The 25,723-nt window shown below is 41.3% G+C and overlaps 1 protein-coding gene across 1 annotated transcript; it reads left to right on the top strand.

Moving 5' to 3' along the window:
• Positions 1 to 9,273: 9,273 nt before the first annotated feature.
• On the top strand, positions 9,274 to 23,241 carry CCR9 (C-C motif chemokine receptor 9). The gene is made up of 2 exons (XM_043967493.1): positions 9,274 to 9,294; positions 22,189 to 23,241. Exons 1-2 carry the CDS (start codon positions 9,274 to 9,276, stop codon positions 23,239 to 23,241), a joined length of 1,074 nt encoding a protein of 357 aa, XP_043823428.1.
• Positions 23,242 to 25,723: the final 2,482 nt, after the last annotated feature.

Here is a 25,723-nt window from a genome sequence, read left to right as displayed (position 1 = left end):
TTGCCCCAGGGGAAAAAATATTTCATAGTGCTGAATGCTATCATCCTGGAGCTCCAGCCCACCAGAGTCCTGGGGGAAGAAGAGGGGGTCAGGGAGCCTGCATACATTTTCTTGGCTTCATCTACTGTCCTCTCTCCCATGTGGTGTACAAGATATAATCTTTCTAGCTTCTTCTTCCCCCCAGGTCTCAATTGTTGTGTTGTTCAGTTGTTTTCAGTAGTGTCTGATTCTCTGTGATCCCATTTGGGGTTTTCTTGGCAAAGATATTGGAGTGGTTTGCCATTTCCTTTTCTAGCTCATTTGACAGATGAGGAAACTGAGGCAGATAGGGTTAAGTGACTTGCCCAGGATCACATAGCCAGTAAGTGTCTGAGGCCAGATTTAAACTCAGGAAGATTTATCTTCTTGATTCCAGCCAGGTCCAACCTCAACAAGCCTCAAACCCCAGGTCAAAAATATCACCCAGTTGCTGAGTCCTGAGACAGTCTTTTCAGACATTTCTGGATTTTGATATCTCTATGGTGACATGTCTGAGCAGCAGCCTGCGAGCCGGGGGTTACACACAAGATTTAATACTCATTTTTTCACTCTGAATTCTTTGCTCACCCATTTGAACCAGGGAGGGAAACAACACATGTTTCTTTTCACCACGGTGATCAGCGCAAGACTTCCTAGCTAAACTTGAAAGCCCCGGGCTACAGCTATTTCCTACTCTCCCTCAGTGGGTGAGAAGGGAGGGAAAAAATGAATGCAAAATAATAAAAAGTTTAAATGAAAGGGCTGAGCTACATTGCAGAAGGTCTCTCCTCTGATCACCTCTGTCCTGCTGCCATGAGCCAAACAAGAAAAGCAGCCTCGTTGTTCCAGTCACAACTGTTATGTGCTCACAAAAAGAACTATGAGCTGTTGCACTTTAGCCATGAGGAAAAAACCCAACCTAACCAAATAAAAGGCAAGGGAATCTTTAAGAGATGTCTGTGAGTGGAAGGAAAGCATTCCCTAATTTGGAGCTGGATAGAACAAACCTAACGGATTTTCTCTTCACAGTGTTTTAGAAAATCCTTAAAATCATAGCATTTTAGAGTTGGAAGTGACATCAGAGGGCATCAAGTCTCCCTCCCCCACCCCATCCAAAATATGAGTTAAGTGACTTTCACAAGGTCACTCAGCTGATATGAAATTTGATATGATTTAGCAAGCATTTAATAAGCACTTGCTCAAACAGGCATCACCCTCATTTAGACCCTTATTTCCTCTCCCTGGATTACTGCAGTAGCCTCTTAATTAGTCTCACTGCCTCTACTCTCTCCCCTTATTTAATCTACCCTTGAAATAGACGCTAAAATGATATTGTTAAAGTATGGGTCTGACCATGTCACTACCTTGCTCAAGAGACTCCAGTACTTCCCAATTAGCTCCAGAAGAAAAAACAAACTCTATTTTTAGTATTTAAAGCCTGTCACATGGAATACTATTGTGCTATAAGAAATGACAAGCAGAATGCTTTCAGAAAATACCTGGGAAGACTTACAGGAACTGATACAAAGTGAAGTGAACAGAACCAGGAGAACAATGAATACAGTAACAGCGGTATTGTGCGATGATCATCTGTGAATGACTTAGCTGTTCTCAGCAAAACAATAATTCTCTTATAGATACAGATTCTGATAAAGATAATTCTGAAGGATTTAGGATGAAAAATGCTATCCACCTTCAAAGAAAGAACTGTGGGCGTCTGAATGCAGATTGAAACACATACTTTTTTTTAACACTTTATTATTATTTTGGGGGGGGTCTGCATTTTCTTTTGCAACTTGGCTAAAATGGAAATGTTTTGCACTACTGCACTTGTATAATCTGTATCAAATTGTGTGCCTTCTCAAGGAGCGGGTAGAGAGGGAGAAAATTTGGAATTCAAAATTTTAAAAAATGAATGTTCAAGATGTTTTTGTTTACATGTAATTGAGAAAAAAATAAATGTAATAAAGAATAAGAGCCCATCACAATCTGGCTTCAGTCTAACCTTTTCAGATTAAGGGGCTTTCTTTCACACACCATGATCTTGTCAGACTGGCCTTATCCATGTCCTTCCATCTCTCCTTCCATGCCTTTACATGGGCATGCCCCATGCCTAGAATATAGTCCCTCCTTACCTTCCCATTATATAACTTTTAGCTCCCTGTAAAAAACAAAAACAAAACTTGTTCAAATGTCACCTAGTACATGAGCCCCTTCTCAAACCACATACTCCCAGCTATGAATGACCTTCAAGATTACTTTGTATTAAGTGAAATGAGCAAAAGCAGGAGAACATGGTACACAGTAACAGCAACATTGTACAATGAAGAATCACGAATGACTTAGCTATTCTCAGCAATGCAATGATTGAAGACAGTCCCAAAGGACCCATGATGAAAAATGCTTTTTTTCTCTAGAGAAAGAACTGATGTTGTCTGAATACAAACTGAAGCATACTTCTCTCTCTCTTCTCTCTCTCTCTCTCTCTCTCTCTCTCTCTCTCTCTCTCTCTCTCTCTCTCTCTCTGTTTCTGTCTCTCTCTTTCTCCTTCTCCTGGCCTCTCTCCCCCCCGCCCTTTCTTTCCTCCCAACTCTTCTTGCACAAAATGACTAATATGGAAATGTTTTACATGATTGCACACATGTAACCTATATCACATTGCTTACTGTTTCAGGGAGGGGGAGAGGAGGAAGGGATAAAATTTGGAACTCAAAATGTAAAAAAAAAGTTAACATTGTTTTTAAATGTAATTTGGGAAAAAGAAAACATTATTAAAATTATTTTGTATTTATCTTGTAAATGCCTTGCCATTGTTCTCCTTACTGGAAAGTAACCTTCTAAACCAAACAACCAACCAAAGGTTGTTTCTGTTTTGTCTTTGTATTCCCAGGACCTAGCATGTATTAATCACTTAAATGCTTGTTGATGATTTGAATGACTCAAGGTGGTCAGGCCCCTTTAAGAAAAAGTGTTCTCTAACAGTCAATTCGGGGATATTTGTGATAAGCAATCACCCAGATTACACTTTGACCAGAGTCAGCACAGCATTGTTGTGGGGAAGAGTGTTACATTTGTGGAAAAGCGCTGCATTTGGACTTAGAGGACCTGGGTTCAAGTCCTGACTCTGCTGCTTATTAGTTGAGTGACTCTATTGCCCTGGGCCCTTACGTTTTCCTATCTGTTAAATAAGGAAGCCTAGGCTCAATAATAGATCAGGCTCCTGAAATCTTTACCATCAAAGCAAAAGGATGATTTTGCCCTGGCGATGACAGACAGTTCATCGTCAGAACAGATGGGTCCCCACCCCTCTTAGGCCTTCCCACCAGTGACAGGGAAATGAGAGGAGGTGGCTTTTCCTTTTGTGTGTGTGTATGTTGTTTTTTTCATGCTTTTCTGCAGGCAGCTGCTTGCACCAGAGTTCACAGAGAAGGTGGGTCAGTTAGCAGCAGAAGAGCTGAGGTGAAGAAGGAGTGGGCAGAGGTGAGAACTGGTGGAGCCCATCCTCACCTGGCCTACTGCGGCAGGCAGCCTAAGCTAGAACTTCCTCAAGGGGCCCGTAAGTATCTTTCTTTTCTCCTTTTTTCCACTAATCTACCTTCCAGAATTTCCCCCTTTGGGCTCAATCCCGAATCACTGTGCAAATGTATCAAAAAAAAAACAACCCCACAACCCTCTTCATTTAATAATGCCTACTCTGTACAAGAGGCCAGGCTGTGTGGCAGATACCAAGAAGCTGAGACCCAGCCTCTGCCATCAGGGAGAGCATCATTTAATGGGAAGCACAGGGTAGGTACAGAGAGAACTTTCTGACAAGCTATAATGTGATCAATGCCACAAGGGAATTCATTACAGGGAAAATGCCTTAAAGTTCAGAATGCACAGGGATTCCTTGCTTTAAGTACCTGGACTTTTCTGAAGAAAATATTTTATTTTAAAAAAGATTTATTATTTAGCAAGCTTCCCCAACATTTAATGTGCTCTATAGTAACTGAACAGATCCCAGAATAAAAGAGGCAGCATCAAACAATGTAAAGAATGCTGGATTTGAAGAAGTCAAAGGATGCGGGTTCAAAATCTAGCCCTCGCTTTCTAGCTGTGTGACTTTAAGCAAGTCATTTTAACAGCTCTGTGCCTCTGTCAAAATGAAAAAGTCAGACTAGACTGCTTCTTTGTTTTTGTTTTTGTTTTTTTGTGGGGCAATGAGGGTTAAGTGACTTGCCCAGGGTCACACAGCTAGTAAATGTCAAGTGTCTGAGGCCGGATCGGAACTCAGGTCCTCCTGAATCCAGGGCTGGTGCTTTTTCCACTGCGCTACCTAGCTGCCCCGTAGACTGCTTCTAAGGTCCCTAGTAATCCTGTGACCCTATAATTGAAGTCAGCTTCAGGATCATTCCATGGCAGGCAATCATACATCAAAAACCTTTGAGCTACAGGGCTAAGAAAACACTTATAATTAATTACTAGACTGCAAATGCTGTTGACTACCCTCCAGTCAGAAGAGCCTGAACTCAAAAGCCCTTTGTGTCCTGGTGGGTTTTACAACAAAAGCTGGATCAGACCCTTTCTGTTTGCATCCTCTCCTTTCCTCCCGACTCTAGTCCTTACCCTGTGGGGAGCTCCTGGAGGAATAGATGTGTGTGTCTGTATATTTGACTTCTGGGAAACTGAGTGCAAATCTTTCTCTGCCTTATTTCTCCTCTCACCTTGCTAAATGAACCCAGATGAATCATTCTCTCCAGCAGCTCTTGGACAGTTCAGACACGGGCATCATGATTTTAGTTCCTGAGATCTTTATTAGCTAAACCCCCCAACTTTTGGTCTATCACTAGCAGCTAACTCCCATGCACTCCAGAGAACTGTCCAATCAAACATATTTCCCTCATAAAATAGGAAAACCCGGGACACACAGAGGGCAAGAAATTGATTATAGAGCCTATATGTGATCATAGATTTAGAACAAGAAGGAACCTCAGGGGCCTTCAAGTGCAACCCGCTCATTTTGCAGATGAAGAAACTGAGGTCCATGGAGTTTATTGACTTGCCCAACATCACCTAAGTAGGAAGAATGATGTCCTGAGTGGTTAAGCATCAGAGGCAGTGTGTGAACCTAGCTCCTCTGGATCCAGAGTCAGGGCTCAGAGAATAAATCAAGGAGAAAAGCTCAATGAAACCTGAGCTTTTGACATCTCACCCAATATTCTATCCACTGCATGGCTGAATCACAAGTTCCTTCAGAGCAAGGACTGGGTCGTAATACTTATGAGATATCCTTGACAATACCCAGCACTGCACCTTCTGGTGTTTGGACCAGACCGGTAATTTCACCATTGATGGGAATTTTTAGTAAGGAGATTCCCTTTACTGATGGAAATTGGCGCCCACTTTACAACTTTTAGTTTTCACTGGGGCACTTAAAAGTCAAGTGACTTGTTCAGGATCACACAACCAGAGGCAGAATTTGAACCCAAGTCTTAAGTACTGCTCTCTATCCACTGTACCATTGTGTCTTGCTTAGCTAGTGTCTTGCTTAGCTAGCATGCTTGCATCCAACTAATGTTTGTTGAATGACTTTAGTTGAGAATCAGTGTAGCTTAGTGTAAGGAGCACCAACTTTGGACTAGAAAGACCTGGGTTCAAATACTGGTTCCATCACTTGTTCGTTTTTTGTGAGCTTATACAAGTTCTGTTACATCTCTGGGCTTTGGTTTCCTAATATGTAAAATAAGGCAATGTTTCGATTAGATGAACTCTGGGGCACCTCCAAAGACTAAACCTATGGACCTCAGTTGAACATCTAGGCTAAGTTAGCAAAGGCAAGTGGGTGATACACAATTCCAAGTGGTTAGAAAATGGTAAATTCCACAAATATGCTGCCATTTATGGCTGGACCAGAAGTCTCCAAAGCCCCTATAGTTAAGTCTCTCTAACCATCACCTTCTGTAGCTAGGGGGAACAAATAAAACGTTAGCATGTTGCTTGTAAACAGATATGTCTAGGCTCATAGCCCAGGTGCAGCAAACAAGAACAACATGAAGCTGTTCCAATTTAGGATTGCCATGGCAACCACAATGAGGCCCCCTTTGGCTGATGGAGGAAGAGATTGGAAGAGTCACTGAATATGGCTTTGGTTAACTTTCAACAGACAAAGAGTATAGATCTTTTGCCCTTCAACTGCTATATGCAGTGGAAAATTTGTTCCTCTCCATTTGATATGTTTCAAAGGAGAAAGAAAAGGAAACTTGAAAGCCATCTCTGAAACTTGTCTACTGGTAGACTCAAACATTCAAAGAACTCAGCCCCTGTGCATTTCATAACCAAATGAAAATTGGTCTACAGCTTACAGAAATGTTTGACTCACCAGCATGGCAGACAGCTTTAAACCATAGTAGTTCTTTTGTAAAATTCATTTTCAAAATTACTTATGTCTTTTGGTTTTAATATTTCATTTATTTCAGAATATGCTCCTCCCCTTGGTCCTGTGAGCCTTCCCTTTCAACAAAGATACTTTAAAAATGCAGAAAAGCCAGTGGATATGTCAACCATGTTCAATAACATAAGCAGCATTCTCTACCTATAGTCTCCCATTTCTCCAACAAAAGAGGTGCATTTTCTCATCTCCACCCTGGAATTTGGCCATTATAATTGCATAGGATTCAGTTTTGTCTTCTTGTTCTTTTAATACATGTGTAAAATATATTGTTTATTATGTTATTCCCCTCCTGGTTTGGTTTATTTAATTCTGCATCAATTGATGTAAATCTTTCCACTTTCTCTGAATTCCTTATATTTTATCAGTTCTTATGGAACAATAATATCCCATTATTTCCTTCCACATACCACAACATGCTTACTCATCCCCAAATAATGGGTACCCACTTCGTTTTCAGTTCTTTGTGACCACAAAAATGTGGCTATGAATATTCTGGTATATATTTTGGAGCAAATTCTGACCTGGGTCTTCTTGGATTGTAGGCTTACCAGTAGGTTAAAAAAATGGACATTTTAGCCCCCTCAAACACCCCTTTTAAAATACCCCTTTTAAAACAAAATTCAAAATTCAGAAAGGACAGACTAATTCACAGCTTCATCAGCCATAAGCCAGTCTTCCCACAGTCATACCACCATTGACTATTTCTATCTTATGTCACCTTTTCAATTCACTGTGTGTAAGGTGAAACCTCTTAGTTGTTTTAATTTCTATTTCTCAAAGCAATTTTGAAAGAATGTTTTGCTTGCTCAAAGTTTGTAATTATTCTTTGGGGAACTGTTTGTTCATATCTACCACTTATCCATTGGGATAGATACATTTTACAATTTTTTTTTTACAAAAAGGATGATTATAACTTTTGACACTTAAGAATTTGCTTATCTATGTCTGTTCTATTTGATTCTTTAAAAAGCAATCTCTTCCTTGTCGCTGGTTCTTATGCTTTTCTCAAATATTATTTGATTAATACTTGTCTCATCCCTGTGAGCTAATGTCGAGAGGAAGTCATTATTGCCAAGGACCATGGATATAAGGATTATTTTTCCTCCAGCATCTCAAAGATCCATTGATTTACTTACAAAGATGATATAAATCCAAATAAATCAATATAAATCCTTTCACCTAGGTGGCACAATGGATAGAGCACTGGGCTTGGAATCAGGAACACTAATTTTTATAAGTTCAAATCTAGCCTCAGACACTTGCTAGCTGTGTGACTCTGGGAAAGTCACCAAACGCTGCTTGTTCTCACTCATCTGTAAAATGAGCTGGAGAAGGAAATGTCCAACTCCTCCAGTATCTCTGCCAAGAAACCCCCAAACTGGGTTACATAGAATCAGACATGACTGAAGAACAAAATCCTTTCAAGCTAAAACTGAGCACTTTTTAATTTAAAGTAGGAACAATACTTTTATACCTCAAAGCCCTTTCTTATCCTTCTTCCTTCTGTTGTTCTTTTTTCTTCCTCATTCTTCTTTCCTTTCCTCATCTTTCTAGTCCTCATTTTTTCATTTTTTTATTCAAAAATTTTTATAACACCTAGCACAAATGTCCTGCATATAGAAGGTGCTTAATATTTTTTAATGTAAAAATGAACGAGTGAATGAATGAGGACTATAAGATAGGAAAGGGAAAAGAAGAAAAGAAAAATGAACAAATGAATGAAGACTATAAAGAGAAGAACTAGCAGGAGAAGAAAAAGAAGGGACTTTCTTTTATTGTTCAGATAGGTCCCACAGGGGCATGAAGGAAAATTAGAATCATTCTATTCTAGAATTCTATCTATTCTATCCCATCCTATTCAAGGTTCTTGCCTTGTTTATTTTTAAAGCATGCCCTTATTAAAGATAAATACAGGGTAGCTAGGTGGCACAGTGGATAGAGCACCGGCCCTGGATTCAGGAGTATCTGAGTTCAAATCCGGCCTCAGAAACTTAACACTTACTAGCTGTGTGACCCTGGGCAAGTCACTTAACCCCAATTGCCTCACTAAAAAAAAAAAAAGATAGATACAAAAGTTAGTGGAATCGAGGGGCTACCAAATTCTAGATAGAAACAACATTTGATTGAAGGTGAGGGTCCGAGTCTATCCTCTTTCAGAGGCTTCTCTATTAATTATTTCATAATAGGATAATTAGGTTCTAGAACCTTCCCCTAGGAAAACACTCCTCTTTCAGGACTATTTGTTTCAGTCTCAGGATTATTCTCAGCAAATCTTCCTTTAAAACACACCAAAGCAAACAGACATTCAGCAAAAATTCAGACATTCAGGGAAAAGACATTCAGCAAAAGCGGCTACAGCAGGAAGCCAGACTGAGGTAACATAAAGGGGTTTAGCACATATGAAAAAACCCCAGCAAGCCCAAAGCACAGGGTCCCTTCCCCCATTGCTCCTCTTTTCTAGAGGTTACCTGGTACAGTTGTGTGTTTCAATGATATTTGTACTTCCCTATCCTTGTAAATTGGGCTCATCCATAGTAGCAGATTCAGAGGTTGCAATCTCCCTCTCATTCTGCTTCAATGTCTGAGCTGTGACAGGGGCTTTTTTTTCCAGTTTGCATTTGGGGCCTGAAGGAGCTTCAGAATGGGCTCCATCCAGCTCCCGCAGGAGGTCTAGAATATTGGGAAGTGGCTAGCTTTCAAATTTTAACCCCAATCACTGGTATGGAGTTTTTCTTGGTCTTTTGTGAGTTCTCTAATATTTTTTTCGTTTTTTTTTTTCTTTTTTTGTTCTTTCCTTCTAAAGACAAGTCTCTGCCTGAGCAAACATGATGCCCACAGAATTCCCGGTGAGTACTGTTATGTTAATCCCCCAGTTCCTTGTAGGTTGGCCTTGGTGGCCGAGGTTGGGAACAGTCGTTCATTAGGGGGTTTCTTATCTCAAACTAGTAGAGAGTGTCTTGTCTCAGTGAAGCCCCTCCCCCTCCCCCAGAGTATAGTACAATGCATTGTCTGATACTTTAAGCAGCTCCTCCCTAAAGCCCTCCTGGATCCTTCTAATGAACATGTTCTTTCCTGCCTTGTGTTTTCCTAGAGCACTTTGTCTGGAAACCTCTTTAGCTCTATTATACTCAACCTTGTCTCTGTCCATGTCCTTTCTCCTTCAAGAAGGCAGGGAGGCTCTTTCCCATTATTTTTTGATCTCCACTGCCTGCAGGGACTTGCATTTTAGGATCGGGATTGGTGCTGGACCAGTGATTTCATTGGTATATGAAAACCAACTGAAAACCTTCTTCCGATTCTCTGCAACTTAACCAGAGAGTTGCCTAGAGAGATAGAAGCTAAGAGACATGTCCAGGATCATTGTTGTTCAGGTGCTCAGCCATGTCTTAGTCTTTGCGACCTTGTGGACCATCATAGCATGCCAGGCCCTCAATGTCATGATTTTAATGTTTTCTGATGTAATGCATTTTAACACTGTCCACAGAGTTTTCTTGGCAAAGATACTGGAGTGGTTTGCCATTTCCTATGATCAGAACTCCCTACTATGACCTGCCCAGATTGGGTAACCCTGTATGACATAGCTCATAGTTTCATTGACCTAAGCAAGCCCCTATGCAAGTCAATATTTGGCAGAGGTGGGGATTCGAATCTGTCTTACTGACTTTGAAGCTAGCTTATTGTGAATTAGGCCAATTAGGTGGCAAAGACAATAGAGTGCAGAACCTGGAGTCAGGAAGACTCATATTCTTGAGTTCAAATCTGGCTTCATACATTAGTTGCGTGACCCTGGGCAAATCACTTAACCTCAGTTTCCTTAACTGTAAAATGGGGATTAAAAATAGTGCCTTCCTAACTAACCCTAACCCTAACCCTAACCCTAACCCTAACCCTAACCCTAACCCTAACCCTAACTCTAACCCTAACTCTAACCCTAACCCTAACCCTAACCCTAACTCTAACCCTAACTCTAACCCTAACCCTAACCCTAACTCTAACCCTAACCCTAACCCTAACTCTAACCCTAACCCTAACCCTAACTCTAACCCTAACTCTAACCCTAACCCTAACTCTAACCCTAACCCTAACCCTAACCCTAACCCTAACCCTAACCCTAACCCTAACTCTAACCCTAACCCTAACCCTAACCCTAACCCTAACTCTAACCCTAACTCTAACCCTAACCCTAACCCTAACCCTAACCCTAACCCTAACCCTAACCCTAACCCTATTCAGTCTGGTCTCTTCCCCAGTTCATTGTCAGTGCCAAGCTCTTGCCTTGCTTGTTTTTAAAGCATTCCCTTCCTTACCTATAGGTCAATAGATAATAGACCACACTGTAACTCATACAACTAGATTGTTTGGAGATAGCACGAGAATCATCCAGAGGGAATCCTGACATTCATGACTAGAGCTTGGTATTGTATCTATCCAATTCCAATGTGCTTGAACTGGACCTCCAGTCTCTTGTGGGGCCCCCAGCTTTCTCTCTCTGACTCTTCTTCCCAAAGTTCTCTCTAGAGCAATGCATACATTTGTAAGCTCTTTGAAAGGAGGGACCTCAGCTTTTTAAGTAAGTAGAGCATGTGAATATATAACATATATAGGTGTGTGTATACATATGTATATATACACACATGTATATATACATATGTATGTACATATGTATATATATAATCTATCTTTAAGTTCAATTTCATTTTTTTCAGCAATCAAATATTTATTTTTTCTTCCTCCTACTGTGTTTCCAACCCAATGGAAAAACAAAAATGAAACTTTTGCTACAAATAAGCATGGTTAAGAAAAATACATTCCCATATTAGGATAAGGTACATTTATTTATCTATCTATCTATCTATTTTTTTTTGCAGGGCATTGAGGGTTAAGTGACTTGCCCAGGGTCACACAGCTAGTGTCAAGTGTCAGAGGCCAGATTTGAACTCAGGTCCTCCTGAATCCAGGGCTGGTGCTTTATCCCCTGCACCACCTAACTGCCCAGGATAAGGTATATATTTTTTAAAATGTTTAAAAGCTACTACTTTTATAAACATCCTAGAAGGAAAATATTCTCACAGGAAGATAAAATTAATATATAAAACCTCTAATTAGATTAGGTCATTCTAGAAAGATCAGATACTCATAGATTCAGAACTAGAAGGGAACTTAGAAGACATCTAGTCATTTTACAGATGAGGAAAGTCACAGAGAAGCAACGTGACTTGACTAAGTCAGTGGGAAAAGTCGACTAGAATTCAAATCCAGGTCCTTTGTCTCTGAACGCACCCTTCGACTATGATTATCATCCCCATGCAGATGATTCCCAGATCACATATCCCGCCCTTGTATCTCTCTTGTTCTCTAGTTCCCAAATCACCAACTGCCTGCAGCCCCATCTGGGGGTTCTAAAGGCATTTCCAATTCAACATGTCCAGTACAGAACCCATGGTCTTCCTCCCCAAACGCATCCCTAACTTTCCTATTTCTGTCAAGGATACCACCATCTTTTCAGTCATCCAAGTTCACAACCTTGGAGTCATCCATGACTCTTCATACTCTCTTAATCATACCCACACCCCTAGCCCCTATAGCCAACATTCTTATGAAGTGAATGATGAACGATAGACCTAGAGTCAGGAAGACCTGAGTTCAAATCTTATGTCAAACACTTACTATCTGTGTGATCCTGGACCAATCACATAAGCTCTGCCTCAGTTTTCTCCTCTGTAAAATGATGATGACGATGATGATGAAAAAGAAGAAGATAATAATAGCATCTGTCTCTTAGGGTGGTTGTGAGGAACACATGAATAAAATACTTTGCAAACATGAAAGTGCTACATAAATGTTGTAGTTATCTTCATAAAGAAAGGAAGGCAACACAAAGCTGGTTTAAGTGGACTTAAAGGGATTTAAACCTAGTGGGAATGGAATGGAGAGGGGACTTTCCCCGCTTTACTGATTACACGACTCTTATTAAACAATTATTCCTATCCATTACTCTATAATATAAGCTAATTTGATAGGTATTGAAGACATTGCTTTTGTTGTTGTTGTTTAATCATTTTCAGTTGTGTCCATCTCTTCATTGACCCCATTTGGGGTCTCCTTGGCAAAGATACTAGAATGGTTTGGAATTTCCTTCTCCAACTCATTTTACAGATGAGGAAACTGAGGCAAACAGGGTTAAATGCCCAGGGTCACAAAACTAGTAAGTACCTGAGTCTGAATTTGAACTCAGGAAGAGGAGTCTTCCTGACTTCAGGCCTGGCACTCTATATACTGGGCCATTTAACTGCCCCTGACATTGCTTTAGCAATTCCAGTTGAAAGTCCATTAAGAAGATGTTGACAAGTGAAACAGATCTTCAGCTATGGTCAAGTCATCTTTTAATTACAAAACTACTACTACCAGGGGACAGGGAAATAGTGTTGATTCTATCTAATTGATTTCCACAGCACTTTTAAGATGATAAACCCAGATGTGTAGTATGGACCACAGAATGAAACCTGATGTTTCAGGATGGGCATTTGGAACTGGAGAGGAACTTGCAGATCATCTAGTCCAAGACCCTTACTTTACAGAGGAGGAATTGAGTCCCAGGGTGGGAACATGATTTAGGAGCATACATTAAGAGCTAGAAGGGACCCAAGTGTTGCTTTTTTATCCAATCCCCAAATTTTACTGAGTTTGAGAGAGACAAAGTTACTTCCCCTGGATCACACCAGCAGTAAGTGAGAGAGCTCAGGCTAAACTCAGGGCTCTCCCTACTGAAACATGACATCCGAAGTTATTGAGTCATTTCACCAAATTCTTGCAACTCCAACATATTACCCATTTGTACACTTAGTACCTTAATATTTTCTCTTCTAAACAGGAAGTTAGAAAGTTTCTGGCCAGTGGGGAAAACAGCAACAGCTTAAGTATTTGATGCAGAGTAAAAAAAAAAGCTCTGAACTTGGAGTCATCAGACCTTACTTTGAATCCCAGCTTTGCCCCTACTGTGTGACCTTAAACAAGTCATTCACCTCTATTGGCCTCAATTTCCTCATCTATAAAATGAAGGGGTTGAATGGAATACCCTTTGATGTTCCTTCAAGCGCAAGAGCTATGAAAAATTGTCTTTTCCATTCCTCCCCTACATTTTCCTTAAATCAGTTGCAGAAAAGACCAAAAGAAAACTTGCACCTTATATGTGACACTCACGGAGAATATATTTCTCACCTAACAATTATTTGCCTTCTAGTTAATATCAGAAGGGGTGTTTAACTAGAAGTATGAAAGGGGTTAGGTTAGGACACGATAGTTAACTAGTTAGTATCTAGTTAGTTAACTAGTTAGTGTCCTAACACAGTTAGTAGATTCATCCATTAGGGTTGCATTTCCCCTTCTAATCACACATTTCTTGAACTAAAGTCTTTGCCTTCATCATAGTTCCTGCCAAGGAATGTAATGTCCATGAATTCCATATTCTTGAACTTCTCAAATGGGAGTAAAACATTGCCAAGGCTAAGTCCAATTCTTGAATTCAAGGCTGCTTAGGGAAACTAACAAATTACTAAATCTTGACAATTTCAGAATTTCCCACCTTTCTCCTTAACATTATAGTATGACATAGTCATGTGAATTTTTGTCTTGGGCTGTATGTATATGTGCATAAAACCCATTTCCTAGGGAAGTCACAAGTGAAAACAAGAAAAACATAAACATTTGCAGTGTGTTATTCTTGTAACTATCTCCTAACAAGCTTTTAGTGGATAGTTGAGAAAACAAAAAACAAGTGTGCAGCTTTCTTTATCTCTGAAGACTTGTTTACTGTGGCTGTCAAACCACCAACAGGTTTAAGAACTTGCTGCTGCCTCATAGTTGATTCCAAGCCAGGTGCCTTTTCTACTGCACCATGTAGTTGCCTATAGGGGGAGAAGTAAGGATATAGGGGAAAGATAATGAGTTTGGTTTTGGACATGTTGAGTTTGAGATGTCTGTGGGGCATCTATTTCAAGATATCCCAAAACAGTGTTGTAAGATTGATACTCAGAAGAGAAACTGAAGCTAGATCTTTAGACCTGAGAATTACTGCATAGCGATGATCACTGAATCTATGGGATTAAATGCGTCCGCCAGTCAATAAACATTTATTAAGCGCCTACTATGTGCCAGGCACTGTGCTAAGTGTGCTGAAGATACAAAAAGAAGCAAAAAAAAGTCCCTGCCTTCAAGGAGCTCACAGTCTAAGGAGGGAGACAGCAAGAAAACGGACATGTACAAACAAGCTTTGTCCTGGGCAAATGAGGAGTAATTGAGAGGGAAAGCACTAGAATTTTAAAAGTTTGGGAAGGTCTTCCTGTAGAAGATGGGATTTTAGTTGGGACTTAAGGGAAGCCAGGGAAGGCTCACCAAGTGAGAAGGAAACAAGAAGAAAGCCCCAGACAGAATTTTCAGGATCTCCATGGTTAGTAGGTTTGACTTGTACCAAAAGAGATGGAGCAGTGGTTAGACACGTAGAAGGCAGAACTGGGGAGGGCAGTATCCCAAAGACCTTGAGAAGAAAGAGGTCCCAGGAAGAGAAGATGATAAAGTATCAAAGTCTTCTCAGAGGTCAAGAAGGATGACAACTGAGAAGAGGCCATTAGCTCTGGCAACGAAGAGAGATCATTGCTAACTTTGCAGAGGGCAATTTCACCAGAATGATAAGGTTAGAAGTCAGATTTCAGAGGGTTCAAAGAGAGTGGGAAGTGTAGAGAAGTAAAAGTACCTCATGTACTCAAGGATCCCTCAAGGAATTTAGCTGAGAAGGAGGGGAGAGATATAGGATATTTGTCAGAGATGGTGGGACCAAGTGAGGATTTTTTTTTAAGAATGGGGGAGACAGGGGCAACTAGGTGGCACAGTGGATAGAGCACTGGCCCTGGGTTCAGGAGGACCTGAGTTCAAATCCGGCCTCAGGCACTTAACCCTTACTAACTGTGTGACCCTGGGCAAGTCACTTAACCCCAATTGCCTCACCAAAAAAAAAAAAAAAAGAATGGGGGAGACTTGAGTGGGTTTTGTAGGTTCAGGAGAGGAGCTAGGGGACAGGAGAGACAGATGATTGGGGGAAAGTGGCAATGATAGTAGGGGCAATCTGCTGGAGAAGAAGAGAAGGCAAGGGAATAAGTATTTTAAAGTGCCTACTATGTGCCAGGCACTGTGCCAAGCACTTTACAAATATCTCCTTGGAACCACACAACAACCCTGGACCACAATCCCCATTTTACAGTCGAGGAATCTGAGGCAAATAGGATTAACAATGAGCAAGATTACCTTGTGTCAATCTCCACTGGGCCCTCTCTGCTGCAAGGCAATCCTACTCTTTTCTAATTGATTCAGTATCATATTCTCCACAGTGGCTATTCCAAACTTTTTCTTCTCTCCTCAAGTTCCCCATGAAGCTCTCTTCCCCCATGTTCTTGGCTGGATAACCAAGAAAAATCGAGGCTCTTCTCTTTCTTCTCCCCTTCTCCTCATTTCACGTCACTAAGACATCTTCGTCCTATCTTTCCTCCTCCCCTCCTGTCTTGTATGAAACAGCAGTCCTTCTGGTGCCAAGGCCAACTCCTTTACATGTATGCTTAATCCCATCTCAACAGGTCACACAACAGGTAGAGTACTGGGCCTGGAGTCAGGAAGACCTGAGTTCAAATCCAGCCTCAGATACATTAGCTGTGTCACCCTGGGCAAGTCACTTATGTTCTGCCTTAGTTTCCTCATTTGTAAAATGGGGATAATTAGTAGTGCCCAACCACCTAGTTATGAGAATTAAATGATATATTAGTAAAATGCTTTGCAAACCTTAAAGTCTGTATAAATGCTAGGTTATTTGCATCACTAGTATAGTTATTAATGTATATGTAAATATATAAGCATAATAACAATAACCTGTCTTCATACTTTCTAATTCACTTTCACAGACACTCCTTCCTGTGATTCCAGCTCTTTTCAGGGTCTACAGTCAGTCAATAAGCATTTGTTAAGCACTTGCTATAAACCAGGACCTGTCCCAAGTAGAAGCTGGGGTTAGGAAGCAAGGCCAATACTGGGGCTCGAAATGACGCAGGAGAGGCAAACGTCCTGCTCCTGCTTAGAGTTCTCTTTAAATTTTAAATGTCTGTTGACTGCCCTGCGGTTTCCAGAGCTTTGGGAGATTACCTGGGCTTACATCTTGAGTTTTCTGTTTGTGTGTCATGACAGTCACAAGACCTAGAGAGGGCAGGCAGCAGGCACGCTGTTTCTGTTGCTACCGAGGGAAGCAGCCAGGGTCTCCTTTGATGGTAAACAGTCATCCTGCCCGCAAGTGGGAACTTGCAAACCCACTTCTGCGGCCTGGAATCCAAGCCAAGTTTCTTACGCTTTCAAGCTCTGGGGAGGTAGGGGCTGGGGGCTAAGGGGGATGTGAGCATTGCAGAATGGATGACGAAGAGTAGAACTATATCATGCTTTGTTCAGAACAGATTCATCTCTGAGTTCTGGGTTGACTTTGAGAATTGAATGCAGTAGCAGTTCTTCTGCTGGATGCCTAGATAGCTAGGACAGGTTATACTTGGCATAGGACAAGACACAGACAAGAACTGCCCAGGATGAGGGCAGCCTGGAGGGCTAAGTTGCTAACTATGGCCAGGAAGAAGGTCCACCCTGGGGAGATTGTGGAACCAAGTGAATGAACCCAAGTGAAGTGAGTTACCAGACTCCAACCAGTGCTAATTATGGAATATGCCAAGAGCCAAAGGCACACCTGGACAGAGCTTGGGAACAGAGCAGGGTGTCCAGGTGGTACATGCCAGACTGAATGTGGAGTCATCACAATGGTACCTGGAATAATTGACTTCCACGGGGTTGTTGTAAAGACCAGACGAGATCATGTGTGTCAAGCACTTTGCAAGTGTTAAAGCCTACTTAAAATTCAGTTATCATTATTAACATCTCTCTGTTAACTCGTCTGAAAAATAATGGGATTAAATGACCTTGAAGATTTCTTCCAGTTCTAAATTTATGATCCTATTACTTAGGGTCAAGTTTCTAATTTATTTCTCATCAGAAATATATTTTTTTGTTTCAATAGTTGTCCTCTTTAAAAATAAGTCACTTGGGGGCAGCTAGATGGCGTAGTGGTTAAAGCACCGGCCCTGGATTCAGGAGTACCTGAGTTCAAATCCGGCCTCAGACACTTTACACTTACTAGCTGTGTGACCCTGGGCAAGTCACTTAACCCCAATTGCCTAAAAAAAAAAAATTAAAAAAAATAAGTCACTTGGGGGCAGCTAGGTGGCACAGTGGATAAAGCACCGGCCCTGGATTCAGGAGGACCTGAGTTCAGATCCAGCCTCAGACACTTGACACTTACTAGCTGTGTGACCCTGGGCAAGTCACTTAACCCTCACTGCTCTGAAAAAACCAAAACCAAAACAAGTCATTTTTGGACACAGTGGCTAGAATGCCTGGCCTGGAGTCAAGAAGACTCTTCTTTCTGAATGCAAATCTAGCCTTACTAGCTGTGTGACCCTGGGCAAGTCACTTAACCCTGTTTGCCTCAATTTCCTCATCTGTAAAATGAGCAGGAGAAGGGAATGGCAAACCACACCAGGATCTTTGCCAAGATAACCCCAAATGGGGTCACTAAAAATCTGACACAACTAAAAAAATGGCTAGACAATGAAAAGGGATAAAAAGTTTGAATTTCACAGATCTCCTAATTTGTACAACATCTTTTATTTCCTGGAAAGGATGTTCCTTCAGTCCTATTTTCACAGAAAGGCAGTTTATAATAACATATAGGGCTTTCCCCAAGCTGACAAATAATTACTCTTTACAATATAACTAAAACCTAGCTCCTGAATTACTAAATTCCTGTTTGACAGCTTCAGCCCAATTTGAGTCAAGACCACAACACAAATTCCTGTATGGCCAAGAACTGCTTATAATTGCAAGCCATTGGTCAACATAGTTAAGAATCATAGGCACTGGGGCAGCTAGGTGGCACAGTGGATAGAGCACCGGCCCTGGAGTCAGGAGTACCTGAGTTCAAATCTGGCCTCAGACACTTAACACATACTAGCTGTGTGACCCTGGGCAAGTCATTTAACCCCAATTGCCTCACTACCAAAAAAAAAAAAAAAGAATCATAGGCACAGCACTGAATATCTGTATTTCTCTATCTACTATGCATTTACATATAAAATAACTGTATTTAGATATATCTCATTAAAAGATAAGTAAATGTGGGGGCGGCTAGGTAGCACAGTGGATAAAGCACCGGCCCTGGATTCAGGAGGACCTGAGTTCAGATCTGGCCTCAGACACTTGACACTTACTACCTGTGTGACTCTGGGCAAGTCACTTAACCCTCATTGTCCCACCAAAAAAGAAAAAAAAAAGATAAGTAAACTATTGGACAGCTCCTTACTTGGGTGGCAGAACTAGGAATTTTCCTAGCAAGAATAACAAGGAAACAGCTGATATGAACATGTAAAAAATAAATTGTTGCTTAAATCCAAAGAAACACATTTGGAAATTTTTTCTTTGACAATTGAGAGTTTGTAAGAGACTTTCTGTCAAGCTCAAAGAATTTTCTAACCCTCAAGTATGGATGTCATTACATAGAGAGGTGGATGTAAGACAGAGGAGATGGTAGAATCAATCATCCAAGATACTTATCTCTAGATTAGGGTCTTAACTTGGGACCTCTGAACTTTAAAAATATTTTTATAACTATATTTCAATGTAATTGGTTTATTTTTTAACTTTATTATTTTCTCCCCTCCCTCCTAACTTACCTGTTACCGTGGAGGGTAACACCATCCTCCCTGTTCCTCCAGGCTCATGACCTAGGAGTCATCCTGGATTTCTCACCACCTCCCTCATCCCTCATATCCAAGGTGTTACCAAGGCCTGTCAGTTTCACCTCTATGGCATTCTTCCAATGCATCCCCTTCTTTCCCTTGACTCTGCACCTCCCCCAAACCCCACCCTATGAAGAGCCTCATCCCTTCACTGAAATGGCTTCTGGAGAGGGAGCTGCCTGTCTGACATCTCTCCCCACTCCAATCCATCCTCTTTTCAGCTGCCAAAGTAAATCACCTAAAGCTCAGGTCTGACTATGTCACACATCCAGCCCCTTACCACCCCCCCCCACTCAATAAAATCCAGTAACTCCCTACAAATACAAAGTGCTTGGCATTCATTGCCCTTCATAACCTGGCCCCCTTTCCAGTTTTCTTTTCTTTTCTTTTGTAGGGTAATGAGGGTTAAGTGACTTGCCCAGGGTCACACAGCTACTAAGTGTCAAGTGTCTGAAGTCAGATTTGAACTCAGGTCCTCCTGAATTCAGGACCAGTGCTTTATCCACTGTGCCACCTAGCTGCCCCCCTTTCCAGTCTTCTTAGCCCTTACTCCCCATCACATCCTCTTCTAACCAATGCCATTGGCCTCTTGGCTGTTCCATGAACAAGACCCTCCAACCCTTGTCTCTGGGAATTTTCTCTGGCTGTCTCCCATGCCTGGAACATTCTCCCTCCTCAACTCTGCCTACTGGCTTCTCTGGCTTCCTTTAAGTCCCAAATAAAATCACATTTTCTACAGGAAGCTTTTCCCAGTCCCTCTCAGTTCTAGTGCCTTCCCTCTGTCAGTTATTTCCCATTTCTCCCATCTATGCTTGTTCGTACATATTGCTTGCTTGCCATCTCCTTCATTAGATTTCAAGCTCCTTTGTCTCTTTTTGTATACTCATTGTTTAGCACAGTTCCTGACATATAGTAGGTGCTTAAGAAATATTTATCAACTGACTAACAACTGATATTATTTTATACATTTCAAAACTTTATTCTGAGAAGTGGTCCATTACCTATTACCAGACTGTGCCAAAGGGTTCCATGACCCAACAAAGCTTCAGAACTCCTCAGGAATCCTGATTTATACAATTCACTGGCCATGTAGTCTAACTCCTTAAATGTGCTGATAAGAAAACTGAGGCCCAGGGATGTCATACGACCTACTTATAAAGTCACAAAGGGACTTAGTGGCAGAGGTAGAATTTGAACCCGGGTCCTCTAACTACAGAAGCAATGTTCCTTCCATAATAACACATTGAAGAAATTTTCTTAAGAGAAATTAGTTTTCTGTTCAACTGCTTCCATGAGATTTGTTCATTTCCTCTCAGAGCTAATGGAGCCCTTCAAATTATTGCCTGAGGTATTGTGCCATTTTACAGAAGGGGAAACTGATCCTTTAATTATAAGAGCCTCAGAGACAGAGGCGGGGTTAGAGTGCCAGGCTCCTAACGCCTAAGGCAGCCCTCTTAACCTAGACTCTATAGATCCCTAAGTTTTCAGGGAGTCCGTGAACTTGAATAAAAAAAAGAAAGTTGATTTTCACTAACCTCTAACTGAAATTTAGAATTTCCTTCAATTATGAATTTAGGCAACAATCATTCTTCTGAGAAGGGATCCATAGGTTTCATCAGACTGCCAAGGTGGTCTGTGACCCCAAAGGTTAAGACGATAGATAGTATATCTCATCAGGGTACAACTTTAATGGGTATGACCACTTCTTCCTGTGTCCAGTTTGTGTGCTGTGTGTGTTTGTGTGTTGGTGGGGGTGGAGGGAGAAGAAATTAGATATGTATTTAAAGTCATTTGGGTGGAAACTAGATCCATTTCTTCACTTGTCAATAGAACTATAACAAGCAATTTGGGTGCCCTGAACAAATACCTCTGAGAGCTCTTGAGGCAAGCCGTGGGAAGTGGGTCCTTTGTCAAGGGTTGGGGAAGAAATCACAGAGGCAGTAGAAGCTGAGGGTGGGATGGAACAGGAGTTTGTCCAAGTCTACTCTAGATCTGGTAACTTCCTATTGTAACTAATTATTCCTTATGACTAGCTGCTATGCTTTGCAATTTCTGTACTTCAGAAGGACTTTGAGTGCACTGAGTGCTCTCAAAATTTAAGGCAAAGCCCCAGTCTAATTATGGCTCTGTTTGGCAAAGCCAACTATGGTTGCTGGTAGCAAATAAAGTGCCTAACTACTACATTTGAGAATCCCTGGCCTAATCTTTTTTTTTTTTTTTTTTTTGGTGAGGCAATTGGGGTTAAGTGACTTGCCCAGGGTCATACAGCTAGTAAGTGTCAAGTGTCTGAGGCTGGATTTGAACTCAGGTCCTCCTGAATCTAGGACCGGTGCTTTATCCACTGTGCCACCTAGCTGCCCCATCCCCAACCTAATCTAATGAAAATAATCAAACAGATAGTAATAAAATTTCTACATCCCATTAGGAAGTAACATTTTATTCAAATCTCTTTCACCTTATCTTAGACTCGAGGCATCAGAAGAGACGTTGAGGGCTTCTCACATATATTCTCCTGCCTTTAGAATAGATTGTGTTTGTCCTTTTTTCACATATTTTTTCTCTGCCTTTGGTGTGAATTTCTTGGTCTGATAGATGGTGCAGTGGATAGAGGCTGGATCTATACTCAGGAAGACCTGAATTCACATTCAGTCTCAGACACTTATGAGCTGGGTGCCCCTGGGCAAGTCACTTAACCTCTGTCTGGTTCACTTTGTTCTTTTGTAAAATGGGGATAATAATAGTACCTACCTCTTAGGGCTGTTGTGAGGATCAAATGAGAGTAATTGTAAGGTGCTTAGCCCAGTGTTTGGCACATAGTTAAGTGCTTAATAAACACTTATTTCTAATTCTCTCTCTGTTGACCTTTTTCAGGATACCTCTGACTATAATTCTACTATTCTTGATTATGACTACAACAATGAAATCTGCATGAAATCCGGAGTCAGACAATTGGCCAGCTCCTTCCTTCCTCCCCTCTACTGGCTCGTGTTTGTGGTGGGAGCTTTAGGGAATAGTCTAGTCATCATTATGTACTGGTATTGTACAAGGGTGAAGACTATGACTGATGTGTTCCTGCTGAACCTGGCATTTGCTGACCTCCTCTTCCTCCTCACCCTGCCCTTCTGGGCTATTGAAGCTTCTGATCAGTGGAAATTTGGAACCAACATGTGCAAGGTGGTCAATGCCACATACAAGATGAACTTTTACAGCTGCATGCTTTTCATAATGTGCATCAGCATCGACAGATACATTGTGATTGCCCAGGCCATGAAAGCCCATCGCTGGAGGCAGAAGAGTCTTCTCTATAGCAAAATGGTGTGCTTTGCCATCTGGGTGGTGGCGATCACCCTGTGTATCCCAGAATACCTGTACAGCCAAATAAAAACGAAATCCAACATCACCGTCTGTACAATGTTCTACCCTGTAGATGACCGTAGCAAGCTCAAGTCCATCCTCTTGATGCTAAAGGTTGTTCTGGGATTCTTCCTCCCACTCATTGTTATGGCTAGCTGTTATGCCATCGTCATCCACACCCTGCTGCAAGCCAAAAAGTCATCTAAACACAAAGCCTTAAGAGTGACCATCTCAGTCCTCACAGTCTTTGTCTTATCTCAATTTCCCTACAACATCATTCTATTGGTGCAGACCATAGATGCGTACAACATTATCATTTCAGACTGTGAGATTTCCACCCATATTGACATCTATCTCCAGGTTACTCAGACCATTGCATTCTTCCACAGTTGCCTGAACCCAGTTCTTTATGTTTTTGTGGGTAAAAAATTCCGCCAGGATCTTGTAAAAACCCTGAGGAAGCTGGGATGCATCAGTCAGGCCCAGTGGGTCTCCTTCACCAGAAGAGAAGGAAGCCTAAAGTTGTCATCCATGATGCTAGAGACAACATCTGGACCTCTCTCCTTCTAAGAGGTTATCTCTTTCAGAGGTAGGTAATCCACCCTGCCCTACCTGGATCACCTGACTGGTCCAAGAGGTAACAAAAAGAAGGAAAAAGGAAAAGAACAAAGAGAATGGAGAAAAACACAAGCATCCCTTTAGAATAAGTTTAAAGACATCCATGCCTCAACTCAGTGTTTTACAGAAGAGACCTGGGAGATGGTTGGTTGACTCATGGTGCTATTCATTGTAATTCCCATATAGAATCCATACTGATCCTATTCTTGAATTGAAAATTGTCACACTCAACCTCTGACTATTAAATTCATTCAAGCATTAAAGCACTTGGTCACTGACCACTACCACAGTACAAAATGATATGCTTAAGGTAGTACAAGATTTAATACTACTCTATTTGCTTTAGGATTTCCTGTATCTTTTCTCCCTAACTGTTCTGGTCTAGAATCAGTACAAATGTTCCTGTTCCTTGAACTAGGTTTCTTCCTTGTATATAGTGTGGTCTGGACACATAGGTTCAGGTGTAATTCCCTTTCTGGTCTCATAACCTGTCCTGGACCAGCTGAGGATACATCTCTTCTATGGTGTTTTCTAGTGCTTATTATCCAATTGACATGTATAGGTGATTCTAAAATATAAAATAAATAATTTTGAAGGTATGAAATTGAAAATCTTTTGCATGAACAAAATTAGAACCAAAATTAGTATGGTTAAGAAGTAAAACATAGAACTTGAAAATATTTGTATAAAATAACTATGATAAAGGTGTGATATCCAAGATCTATATACAACTAACAGCAATATATAAGACCAAAAGCCATCCTCCAATAGCTAACTGATTAAAGGATATGAACAAACAGTTCTCCAAAGAATTGCAAACCAGTGAAAGAGGGTTTGAAATTTCTAAGAGAAATGTACATCAAGACAATTATGAAATTTTATTCCACAGTCAGAAAATAATCAAAGATGACAAATATGGAAACTAGTTCATGTTGGGTTGTGGAAAGATAGGTGGACTTCTTGGGTGGAGCCAAGATGGTAGAGGAAAGATAGTGACTCCTTGGAGCTCTCCCTCGAATCCCTTTAAATAATGCCATAAGACAATTCCTGGAGCACCAGAACCCACACAAGGATGGGGAGAGATCATTTTCCAGCCAAAGACGGCTTAGGAGGTTGGCAGGAAAGGTCTGTTTTACTGGGGTGAGAGTGGAGTGCAGACCTGGGCCATGCCACACAGATCCAGCCCCAAACCCAGAGAATCAGGCTTCTGGAGTCTTGGAATTAGCTGATGCAGTGGCTACTTCTGGAACTCAACTTAGGGACTGGTGAGGGGGTTGAGCAGTTATCCAGAGGGAGATTGCAAGGGTCTCTGCTGGTGCCGAGGCAGAATTCTGTTGCCCATGCTCCAAACCAGGAAGCAGTCTTGAGTGGTGGCCCAGGTAGGGGAGGGGTATAAGAATGCCTGAGCTTTCAGCCACAGTGAAACAGAATTCTGTTCCCAGGTTAAGGAGAAAGCAGGCCTGTAGTTGTTTATAGACCAGAGCACAGGCCAGGGGAGTGTAGAATGTGCCTCTCCTTAAATAATACCACCTTGGACCCCCTAAAGCTTGGGACAGTATGTCCTAGAAGCAGTGCCCCACTTTAAGAAAGATTTAAAAGTCAAGAAATAGGCTAAAAAAAATGAGCAGTCAGAAAAAACTACAGACCATAGAAAGTTTCTTTGGTGACAAGGAAGATCAAAATGTATCCTTAGAAGTTAACAGGGGCAGCTAGATGGCACAGTGGATAGAGCACTGGCCCTGGATTCAGGAGTACTTGAGTTCAAATCCAGCCTCAGACACTTAATACTTACTAGCTGTATGACCCTGGGCAAGTCTCTTAACCCCAATTGCCTCACTAAAAAAAAAAAAAAAGAAGTTAACAAAGTTGGGGGGCAGCTAGGTGGCACAGTGGATAAAGTGCCGGCCCTGGATTCAGTAGTACCTGAGTTCAAATCCGGCCTCAGACACTTGACACTTAACTAGCTGTGTGACCGTCACTTAACCCCCATTGCCCCGCAAAAAAAAAAAAAGAAGTTAACAAAGTCAAAGCTCCCACATCCTAAAATTACAACAAAAATATGAATTAGTCTCAGGCCATGGAAGCACTCAAAAAGTACCTTGAAGATAAGGTAAGAGAGGTAGAGGAAAAAATGGAAAGAGAAATGAGGGTGGTGCAGGAAGGTCATGAAAAAAAATCTCAACAGCTTGAAAAGCCAAATGGAAAAGAAGATACAAAAGCTCTCTGAAGAAAATAATTGCTTAAGAATTAGGATTGAGGGGGCAACTAGGTGGCACAGTGGATAGAGCACCAGCCCTGGATTCAGGAGGACCTGAGTTCAAATCCAGTCTCAGACACTTGACACTTACTAGCTGTGTGACCCTGGGCAAGTCATTTAACTCTCATTGCCCTGCAAAAAAAAAATAATAATTAGGATTGGACAAATGGAAGCTAA

Source organism: Dromiciops gliroides, chromosome 5 (genome assembly GCF_019393635.1).
Source record: "Dromiciops gliroides isolate mDroGli1 chromosome 5, mDroGli1.pri, whole genome shotgun sequence".
Lineage (NCBI taxonomy): Eukaryota > Metazoa > Chordata > Mammalia > Microbiotheria > Microbiotheriidae > Dromiciops > Dromiciops gliroides.
The sequence above is the reverse complement of the archived record's forward strand: the minus strand, read 5'-3'. Positions and strand labels throughout refer to the sequence as shown.